Genomic DNA, 12,084 nt, shown 5'->3' with positions numbered 1-12,084 from the left:
TTTATTATATTTTCTCCTTTTAGGTTCCACCATCTAATTCTCCTACACTGGTTTATTTTATCATTTTTCTTCTATTTTTTAATGCATATATCTAACACTAAGACTCTATGTTGTGTGGTTAGACTTTCATCTGAAATAACTTTACAATCCTTACATGATACACGATCTACCCTCCTAGTTAAAAAAAAAAATCTATTTGACTTCTATTTTGTCCACTTTTAAAGGTTATTAAGTGTTCTTCTCTCTTCTTAAAGAAAGTATTCATTATACTAAAATCATATGACATAGCAAAGTCTAAGATTATCTCCCCAAACTCATTTTTGTTTCCATATCCATATCCTCTATGTATCCTTTTATAATTTTTATTATCTCTTCCAACGTGTCCATTCAAATTTCCTCCTATAAATATTTTCTCAGTCCCTGGTATGCCTTGTATAATACTATCCATATCTTCTTAAAATTGTCTCTTAAAATTTTCTGCTAAGCCAACTTGAGGAGCATAAGCACTAATGATATTTATTATCTTTTGTCCTAATACCATTTTGATTTTTATAATTCTATCCCTTACTCTAATTACATCCACAACGCTATCTTTTAAGTTTTTGTCTATAATAATGCTTACTCCATTCTTATGTTTTTATTTTCCAGGTGTACCAAAGTTTAAATCTTGATTTATCGATTACAAAAGAAAAGAGATAGCTTATTTTTATTCTTTATTTTTTTAAACAAAATTTGAATTTATTAACACGAAAGTATTAAAATTTAACTGCATAAATCTTTGTTAATGTTAGCATTAGGAAGATAACATTTTGACAATTATGTTTAAAGTGAAGTGGGGGTTATTATTTACTGTTGAGGGAGTCTTTTAAGCTTTCAAATAAAGTTGTTAATTATGGCATTACCCCCCTTTTTCTTTCTTGACAAATGAAACGGAGGCAAAGTCTTCAATTCTTTCCCTTTCCTCCTCTTCCAAAGGGAGATGCAAGCCATCTTCCCCCACCCGACCTGAAGATGAAAGGCGGCTTCCCCCGCCTGACCTGAAGGTGCGAGGTAGCTTCCCCCACCTCACCCTTATCTTTGAATAACATTTCAAAGGAAGATGCAAGCCTTAGCTCTCTATTTCCTCATAAATCTGCTCCATTTTTCTCACACCTCTTTTAAGATCGCGTATCAAAACCTCCTCTGCAAAAGAATTACAATTACCAGGTCAGTCTAATACCGACTCTGCATATTTATAAAAATTCTGATTGGCATATTAAATATCTCTTTTGTCAGTGTTTTTTGTTTCATGGATTTTGTCTATTTGTTGATTATTTTGTGTTTTGTGTTGGTGTTCTTTCATTTTTTGCGCGTAGCTAGATTTGGATTAAGTGCACAATTGTTGCTCTTTCTCCCACGAATTATTTATCCTTCCGTAGTAAGAGTAATATTACTCATGAAATACAAAGAGATATTCGGGGAAAAAAAGGTTATAGTTATTTCTTATGTTTTTTTTTTTTTTACTATTCTATCCAATATAGAATAGAAAAGGATTAGACATATTCTAGTGGTGAAATTTAAAAATATTTATTCCTTACATATTTCTTGTTATGGATTCATAAAAAGTTTTACTTTGTGTATATATATATATATATATATGAATATAAATTTTTGTATTTTCTATTCTACTAACAAAATTGGGCATTTAACAAACCAATATAATCAAAATTTTCTAGGAAATTAATAATACAAGGTACTTTATATAATTTTTAAAAAATATCTAACTTTTTTAGAATTTCAAATATATTTTATATAACATTATTTCAAATAGTCTCAATCTCTCCATCTTGACTACAATTCAGAGAGCTACATAACCTCAAATCACATTTAAATTGGAGCCTTCGCAAATTGTAGAACAAATATCCATTAATGGATGAAGCAATTTTGAAAGATAAAACTATTTGTGTTTGCAAATTGATTTACACTATCGTTATTTTATATATTTATTTTTTTTCTAAAATATTTGGTTTTACTTTTAAAGATAAAGATATTTTTATACTCAAATTAATTTGTAATATATAATATGGAAATTTATCGATACTAGCAATATTTGGTTTTACTTTTCAAAGACAAGGATATTTTTGTCCAAAAATAATATAAACAATTTTTGTGTGTATATATATATATATAAAATATGCCACATGTTTTGCACATGTGAAAATCAATTAAAATTATGCATTGTTGATTAGGTGAAAACCATGATGAGAGATGAATGACACTCGACACATGATGAGTACTACTTTTTTTCTTTCTTTATTTTCATAAAATAAAGATGTAAAGCCATCATATTCTCCTTTTCTTTTTACCAAATAACATATACTTTGAATTTAGATCAAAGGCGTTTAAGGCACACTTAATAAGCATCCTTTCTTTTTCTTTCTTTTCAAATCAGAGAAAGAGAGGGGAGCTCCCAAAATTCGATTCTATATTATTTAATTTTGATGATTTTTTGCTCTCAACATTACATTATACCCCTTTCATTTATTTACTTTTTACTTTCTTAATAAATAAAAATTCAAAATTATTAATTTTTAATTTGAAGAAAGGTGCAGAGGTGTTTAGGCATATATTTGACTCATCTAGAAAAAAATGTATAAATATATTTTTATCCGATTTTGATTGAATATATATATATATATATATATATATATATAAAATATGTCACATGTTTTGCGTGTGATTGTCCGTGAATAATTATTTCAAACTTATTTTTATAATTTTTAATAATTTTTACTTAAATTTTAAAAATAAATTGATAATATATTGTCATAATTTAGTTTACAAATATTAAAATAAGAATATTTAAAATTATTTATATTGTTACTTTGATTAAAATTACAAAATAAAAACTTCAACATAAATATTATTATGACAGAAGTAAACATGAAGGCATAAAAAGTGTTTTAAACAATAGCATATGAAAAATTTTAATTAAAATTATAAGAAATATTGAATTTTAATACTGACATAAAATTATAAATAAAATTATTAATAACCCATGGTGACATCTTCATCCACTATTCTTGTAGATTTTTGATTCTCCAAATTGAAAACTATAATATAAATATATATTTTTTATATTTAACAAAAATTGAGTTAAATCTCTAATAAATACAATTATAATTTAGATATTATTTGTGATTTTTTTTGACAAAATTGTGATTTTTTATTTTTATTTTTTATAACACCATAGATTTAAGTGTTTTGGTCATTTCAAAGTCACTTAAGCCTCTTTGCTTTCATAAACACTGAATTGTTGGGGTCTTTTTACTTTTACGTGTTTTGTAGATGAAGCCCAATAACACAACTTGATGTTAATTTGCATAAGATAATAGAGATGATAATGGTCACAATCTTTTTCAAAACGAAATTTATTAATTTATTGGTCCTCTCAGCTTGGATATCACTTTTATCACTTGAACTGGTGCTCCATCTCAAAGTAATCTTCACACAAAATCATCACCGATGGCTGAAGCAATTTTGTTCGGTTTGGCTGAGACTCTCCTCCAAAAATTGGGTTCTAGTGCTTTTAATGAGATTGGATTGGCATGGGCTGTCAAACACGAAGTTCAAAAACTCAATATCACAGTTTCCATACTCAAGAACGTGCTTTTGGATGCAGAGGAGCAGCAATTCCATAATCACGAGATCTCAAATTGGCTTCGGGAGCTTCAAGATGTAGTTTACGATGCAGAAGATTTGCTCGAAGATGTCTTTACTACAGCTTTGCAACAAAAGGTGATAACCCAAAACAAACTTGCGAGAAAGCTGCACCTTTTCTTTTCGAGCTACAATCCGATTGTGTTTGGTTTGAAGATGGGTCATAGGATTAAGGCTATTAGGGAGAGATTGGATGAACATGCAAAGCTTAAGAACGATTTCAACTTAACTGATCAACCCACGGAGTCTAGACTACTTAAATATAGGGAGAGGGAGCAAACTCATTCCTTTTTTCCTCAAGAAAAAGTTATTGGGAGGGAAGATGACAAAAATAAAATAGTGGATAGTTTACTCTTACTGGACAGTAATCCTGTTGCTGTTGGAAATAACTTTTCAGTCATTCCAATTGTTGGAATGGGGGGCCTAGGAAAGACTACTCTTGCTCAATATGTGTACAATGATGAGAAAATTGGAGAACATTTTGCGCTAAAAATGTGGGTTTGTGTGTCAAATGATTTTATTATGAAGAGAATTGTTGAAAATATTTTAGAATCTGCAACTAAGAAGAAAACTGAGGGGGGCCTTCAGATGGATACATTGCAAGATTGCCTTCGGAAAGAAATTGGTGGTAAGAAATACTTGCTTGTTTTAGACGATGTTTGGAACGAGGACCATACATTGTGGGACAAACTAAAAGATTTGTTAAATGTATGTGCAAGTGGAAGTAAGATTATAGTAACAACTCGGAGCCATAGGGTTGCAGAAATCACAAGCCCCGTTGAACCATATGTTTTAGAAGGTCTTGATGAGCAGGGGTCATGGGAATTGTTTAAGAAAATGGCATTTAAACCAGGCGAGGAGCCACAAAACCAAGTGGACATTGGAAAGGAGATTGTTAAAAGGTGTTTAGGTGTTCCTCTTGCCATACGGACTTTGGCAAGCTTATTGTACTCCCAAGATACCAAGTACTGGGAATCCATTAAAAATAAAGAGTTTTCAAAAATAGCCCAAAAAGAAAATGATATTATACCTATCCTGAGATTTAGCTATGATGAGCTCCCGTCATATTTAAAGCACTGCTTTGCTTACTGCTCAGTATATCCCAAAGATTTTGAAATTGAGAAGCAAACCTTGATCCAACTTTGGATGGCAAACGGTTTTCTTCATTCACAGGATGGAAAACAATGTGCAGAAGAAATTGGGGATCAGTATTTTACGGAGCTATTAAGGAGGTCCTTTTTTCAAGATGTACAAAGAGTTTTATGGTATGATGATATAGAGAGTTATAAAATGCATGATCTGATGCACGACCTTGCAGAATTGGTTGCTGGGGAAGGAATTTGTCGGGGGAGCTCAGAGGCAGCAAATGTTACGGGAAAGACACGTCACCTGTCATTTCATTATGAGTTGGAAGGTTATTCGATGGAAATTCCATCTTCATTTTTCAATGCAGGTAAGTTGAGAACGTTTCTTTTGCCATCCTCCATAGAACTGAACGAAACATGTTGCCGAAAGCTTATTTCGAGATTCAGATGCCTACGCGTGTTGGATTTGAAACGGCAGTGGATCGAAATGTTACCAGGTTCAATTGGGAAGTTGAAGCACTTAAGGCATCTTGACCTTTCTCGGAACCGGAGTATGAAATGACTCCCTGAATCTATTACCCGCCTGGTGAATTTACAGACGCTGAAGCTCTCTCGTTGTCTGGAACTCGAAGAATTGCCGAGGGATATTGAGAATTTAGTCAACTTGGTGCATCTTTATTTGGATTGGTGTGCTAGTTTGAGACGTATGCCGCGCGGAGTGGGGCAGTTGTCTTGCCTTCGAACATTGAGTCGGTTTGTGGTGGGGGAGAAAGTAGCCACAAGCGGTGGACTCGGCGAGTTGAAAGGGTTAAATAATCTGGAAGGGAAGTTGAAGATTGTAATCAGGAGAAGGATAAAAAATGCAGAAGCATCGGAAGCGAATTTGAAGGAGAAGCAACACCTTCGATACCTGGAATTGGAGTGGACGCAAGAAAGCAATGAGGATGGGGAGGAGGAGGATTATGAATCAGCGTTGGAAGGCCTTCAGTCGCCCCCAAATCTGAGAGAATTGGAGATAAGAGGGTACGGTGGGAGAAGGTGGCCAAGTTGGATGATTAACATGCAATCTTTCACCTCGCTTCAAAGCCTTTGGCTACGGGAATGCCCCCAACTAGAATCACTGCCGGATGGGATGCGTTGCCTCACCTCTCTTCAACAGTTGGATATTTATCAATGCCCACACTTAAACAAAAGATGCGAAAAAGAAACAGGGGAGGATTGGCCCAAGATCGCTCACGTCCCCACAATTTGGATTTATTCCGAGTGCCAATAGGTATGTATATAATATATGCGTTCCTCCTATTTCCTTTTTTTTTTTTTTTTTCAAAATTAAATTGCGACCATATTTTTCTTCCTGCTTCCTCAGTTACCTTGATTAAATTATCATTTGAATTTTTTCATTTACTTTTTATATCTTAGATGAAATTTTTAATAATATTTTATATAGAAAATTAAATGCAGGGGGGAAATAGCCAAAGGGAGCCTATGGCTTCCCAAATTTTTTAACTTAAAAAAAAAGTGTAGTCATTATCGTGACCTTGGATTAATATTTCAAAAATCACATCCACTTGAAATTTTTGATACTTAAGGCTGCAGCTTTATTGTTAAATTAGTCTAATAATTTTTATGTTAGATTTTTATATTTTTAATTTGTGCACTTGAACTAGTTTACTAATTAATTTCTCTTAGAGCTAGATTTGTCATTTAAATTTAAATTTAAACTCTTAATAGTGTCAGTGAAGCATGCTAAGTTGGCTGGCATATGATAATTATTAATTAAAAGCTTGCACCCCTGTGCTCTAAGTATGGATGATAATAATAATGGTGTTCAAATAAGTTAATAAGAAAAATAATAGTTTATCCAAGTGATACTAGACGCCTTATAATAATTTTAGAATATTTAGAGGAATTATCTATTCTATTTTAAGATATATCATTTAATTATATATCATTTATAAAACCATTTTGTTTATTTTATCATTTTTATGTTCAACTCTTAACATATTTTAAATACATTTTAACTATAAATTATCAATTTTTATTGAAATGAAATATTTTCGAGAATTATTTATCTTATTATTAAAAGATAATAATATTTTTGTTTATGAAATAATTCACGCTACTTGTATTTTATATGATATATATTTGTAACCCATTTTACTTTGTTCTTAAACCAAGTGAACTTTTTTTCTTTAGTTTCATATATTTAACTCATCTAGAAAAAAATGTATAAATATATTTTTATCCAATTTTGATTATATATATATAATTTTGATTTGGGGAGACTTATCCTTTGAGAGATGGAAATGACCTACAAATGGTGTATTTACAGCCTTGGCGCTGTTCATATTGAACTTCTGTAAAACACGGCTGATGTACTCTGACTGAGATAACTGCAACGTGCCTTGTTGCTTATCTCTTCTGTATCCCAAGAATCTGCTTTACAGAACCCAAGTCTTTCATATCAAATTCCTCTGACAGTTGCTGCTTCAATTTTCTGATCTCTTCTATATCTGATCCTGCGACTAGCATATCATCAACATATAACAGTAGAATAATATAGCTAGCACGATACCTTTTGAAGTAGCAGCAGTGGTTGACATTGCATTTCTGAAAATTGTTCCTCTGCTTACAGCTGTCGAATTTCTTGTACCACTGTCTAGGAGCTTGTTTGAGACCGTACAAACTCTTTTTCAATTTGCATACAAGATTTTCTTTACCTTTTTCTGAGAAACCTTTTAACTGTTGCATATAGATTTCCTCATCAAGATCACCATGAAAAAATGTCGTCTTCACGTCCAACTGTTCAAGATGTAAACCCTCTGAGATAACAATATTCTAAACATATATGATGGTTGTTAGCTTCACAACTAGTGCAAAGATGTCGGTGTAGTCAATTCCTCCCTTCTGCTCGAAACCTTTAACTACCAACCGAGCCTTGTACCTCTTGGAGCCGTCATGCTCCTCTTTGATTCTATACATCCACTTGTTATGAAGAGCCTTCTTACCATTAGGTAACTTAACTAGTTCCCATGTTTTGTTGGAGTTAAGAGACTTCTTCTCGTCTTTCATTGCAAGCTCCCACTTGCTTGTATCTCCTGCCTGACATGCTTCAACATAGCATTCAAGTTCTCCTCCATCTGTAAGAAGTAAATGGTTCATATACCTCCTGTTTGGTACGTGCTACCGAGAAGATCTCTTAAGCTCTGGTGTTAGAGTAGGAGGTGGTGGTGCAACAATCTGCTCCACATGTTCCTCTGCTTGAGGAATCTTGGTATTCTACTGAGGATTCTTGGTGTTCTACTGATGTGTTTTCACACCTTCTAAAACATCATCCACATCTACAAAGGTCGTTTCAGACTCTGTAGATTCTATTGCGTGTCTATCTTTGTACATCACTTTTTCATCAAAAATCACATCTCTGCTTCTGATCACTTTTTTGTTTTCATCATCCCAAATGTGGTATCCATATTCATCTCCACCTTAACCGATGAAAGTGCATTTCTGAGATTTCGGATCCAGCTTATTCCTAACATGATTATTGACATGTACATATGTAACACAACCAAAAACTTTCAAATGTGAAAGTCTTACCTCTTTGTTACTTCAAACTTCTTCTGGTAGACTATAGTCCAATGGTACTAATAGACTTCTGTTAATCAAATAAGCTGTTGTGTTGACTACTTTTGCCCAAAACATCTTTGGCAAGCTTGACTGCATACGCATGCTTTTGGATTTTTCTATCAACATTCTGTTCATCCGCTCGACTACGCTATTGTGTTGAGGCGTACCTGGCACAGTTATTTCCGTTCTGATACCATGTTCATAGCATAATTTCTTGAACTCGGTGTCAACATATTCACCACCATTATTTGTTCTCAGCTTTTTGATTTTCAAACCAGTTTCGTTTTCTACCATCGCTTTCCAAATTGTAAAATCATAAAAAAGATCATATTTATGCTTCAAGAAGTAAACCCATACCTTCCATGAATGATCATCAATAAACATGACGAAGTAATGCTTTCCTCCGGTAGACGAAATGGTTGTTGGTCCTCATACATCTGAATGGACTTACTCAAGTCTCTCCTTCTTTGGGGTACTGATGTTTGTCTGGAAACTAACTCTCTTCTATTTCCCAAATATGCAATCCTCACATATGTCAATCTTCACCGACTGTAATCACTCAACTTACCCTTTGAGTGCATCACCCTGAGTCCCTTCTCACTGAGGTGTTTGAGTCGTTGATGCCATAAGTTGCCATCATCATTTCCTATAGCAATTGTAATAGACATACATACATCAGGAGTTACATAAAGAGTACCACTTTTCTTACCTCGAGTAATTTTCAATGCACCATTCGAAATCTTCCATTCATCACCAATGAAAAATGTGTTAGAACCTTCATCTGCAAATTGACCGACTGAGATCAAATTCTTCCTCAGGTTTGGAATATACCTGACATCTCTCAATTTCCATACTGACCCATTCATTTTGATCTTCACTGTCCCCTTACCCGCAATGTCACAAGGTTGATCATTGTCCAGATATACTTTATCGAAATTACTTGATGTATACTCCTCCAGGCAATCTCTGCTGCAAATGGCATGGAATGAAGCTCTGGAGTCTAACACCCGATACTTATTTTTGCTCTCCAAAGAGCAGATAAACAAATCATCATTTTTGGAAGTAATATTTGCTAATGTTTTTGCCCTCGTCTCGTATTCTTTCTTCTGACTTCGGCACTGATTCTTGTAATGACCAGTTTTTCCACAGTTCCAACACTCAATAACTTTTGTGCTTTGGGAACCAATGTCCTGAGTACCTCTGGGATTTCTGGATTTAGACCGTTTGGGCCTAGATCTGTCGCGGTTGTTTGATCACCCATGCCTGTTTCCTCTACTTTGACTCTCCATGTTCAAGGCTGAACTCGAAGTGGAGCCATGGTTCGACCGCATTCTAATTTCCTCCTTCAAAATCATGCTGACGACCTCATCGTATACAAGCTTCGATTTTCCTGCGGAGTTACTGATGGCAGTAACAACACCATTCCAACTTTCGAGCAACTGACTAAGAATCAGTAGGGCACGAATCTTATTATCAAACGTTATCTCGACTGAGGCGAGTTGATCCGACAACTCATTGAAATTATTCAAATGCCTGCGAAAAATTTCACTTGCAGACATGCTCATCGTAAATAGTCTTTTCATGAGATGTATCTTGTTTGTGACTGAAGGCTGCTCGTATATATTAGAGAGCGCATCCATCAGAGACTTAGTGGATGATATATGCTTGATATTGAATGCCATAAACTTCAACAACGTCATTCTGATGGCTCCGAGAACTTTTCAATCAAGCAACTCCCACTTGTCCTCGTTCATGGATGTTGGCTTACCCTTCAATGGTAAGTGCAATTCCTTCCCAAACAAATAATCTTCTACTAGCATTTTCTAGAAACTGAAATTTTTGTCATTGAACATTTTGATTTTTGAGCTCTTTTCGTTCGACATCTCAATTTGCTGATTTAGAGATGGAATTAGTTCAAATGGATAGCGCGGTTGGATTCGGAACGATCGAAAACTTTAAAAATGGATCAAGTCGCTCGAAAAACGGACCCAAAACAACTCCGAAAATCTCGGTCAAAGTTTAGGTCATACTAGGTCAACTCCGCTTACGTGGCAGGTGCTGACGTGGTAGTGGGGTCCACCTATTGACGTGGCGACTAACTCAGCGTTGCTACCGTGGCCGGTCCTGAGATGACGGGTTGGAGAGAGTCTCCGGGTCAGGTTTGGTTTTGAACGGGTCGGGTTGATCCAGTCTGAGAGAGTCTCCAAGTCGGGTCAAGTTTTGTTCGGGTCAGGTTAAGGTGGTCCCGGCGAGGAAGACGCGTGCAACGCGTGCTGCGCGTAAGCAGCTAGTCACTGACGGGTGACCGACACGTGTTGAAGCGTCTTGCTTCGGCGAGTCGCGTGAGCGCGTGTGTGGCTTCGTTCTAGCTCCTTTCGAGCTTCAGATTACACTGTTGGCTTCGTCTCGGCGAGCTGAATGTGATGGTGGCCTCAAAACTTAGTTTTGAGCCACTGTATAGAGCTCTGATTTCTAGATCACTTTTGATCTGACTTTTCTGCTCCAACCAGGCTCTAATACCACTTGTTAAGATCTATGAGCAACTAGAAATATATGACACCAGAAATTTAACGTGGTTCAGTCAAGATCGACCTATGTCCACAGAGCACACACCACAAACTCACTATTCGCCAGAAAAAAATACAACTCTCACTCTCTTCTTCCTCTCTTTCTTCTCTCTCACTCTCTGAGCTTCTCTTCCTACCTCTATTATATTCCTCATCTCTCTATTTATAGGGCTGATATTTAAATCACAATTAAATACATTAAATTAAAAATTTGGGAGGTTTACAAGCATGAGATAAATGGAGATGAATGGTGGATAAATGTCTAGCTTGCAACGAGTCATTTATCTTGTCACACGTGTCTTCAGCTCAGCGTCTCTTGGCTCCAGTACAATAGCGAATGAATCAGGGAGCAGGTGAGAGGGGACAACCACCATATTTTATAATAAATATAACATTTTGGAAATTGTTTTTAAAGTAAGTGGGGGGTTATTATTGATGCAAATGGGCACTTCATTCAATAGTTTTGCGTTTTAATTTTTTATTCTAGTTGTAATATAATATAATAATAGTAAATTCTATAATGTATATTTTTTTTAAAAAAAATTACTTACAAATATTTTAAGATGTTGAAAAACTATTGGACATAAAAAAAAAAAAAACTAGTGATGTGTCAGGGTTAGTTATTGAATATTTATGATATATTTAAAACTTAAAAATAAAATGTTAAATCGCGAACAAGGATATAATATAAAGTTAAAAATGAGTATTAACTCTAACTTTAAAATTTTTAGTGGTTCATTGCTCAATCAATCTTTAAAACAAAATATTAGTTTGATTAATTAAAATTTAATTTAAATTATCCTTGCCAATAATCTTTATTTTTTATTTTTGGCACATGTTTAACTTCTCTTTCAGGTTTAAAATTATAAATTTAAAGATTGCTAGCCCACCTCTTGCTCTTCTTCTTTTTGTTGTATTTTTTAATGTAAAATTTATTTCCCTATATTTCCCTTTTCCCTATATTTCTTTTTTTTTTTTTGTATTTTTTTCATGAAGAAAATAAAATGTTGTTCATTTTTGTTATATAAGGGTCCGAACTATTTTGGGTGTTCACAAGTAGTATTTAGTACAGCGGAAAATGAGTTTCCTTCTTATTTTAATTTTTTTTT

At 34.2% G+C, this 12,084-nt stretch overlaps 1 protein-coding gene across 3 annotated transcripts in view; it reads left to right on the top strand.

Annotated features, from left to right (window-relative positions):
- The first annotated feature begins 907 nt into the window (after window positions 1-907).
- LOC131163619 (putative disease resistance protein RGA3) overlaps window positions 908-12,084 on the top strand; it is a 28,203-nt gene continuing 17,026 nt past the window's right edge. Inside the window, exons 1-2 of one of the 3 annotated variants that reach the window (XM_058120234.1) lie at window positions 908-1,206; window positions 3,435-6,188. In XM_058120234.1, coding sequence (XP_057976217.1) covers window positions 3,505-5,346 — 1,842 coding nt within the window. In that variant the 5' untranslated portion in view covers window positions 908-1,206; window positions 3,435-3,504 and the 3' untranslated portion in view covers window positions 5,347-6,188. Of the gene's footprint in view, window positions 1,207-3,434; window positions 6,189-12,084 lie in introns of those variants that run through there. The other 2 variants (XR_009139075.1, XR_009139076.1) reach the window with 2 other exon arrangements.

This window comes from Malania oleifera, chromosome 9, assembly GCF_029873635.1.
Source record: "Malania oleifera isolate guangnan ecotype guangnan chromosome 9, ASM2987363v1, whole genome shotgun sequence".
Classification (NCBI taxonomy): Eukaryota; Viridiplantae; Streptophyta; class Magnoliopsida; order Santalales; family Ximeniaceae; genus Malania; species Malania oleifera.
This window is presented reverse-complemented; position numbering and strand designations above follow the sequence as displayed.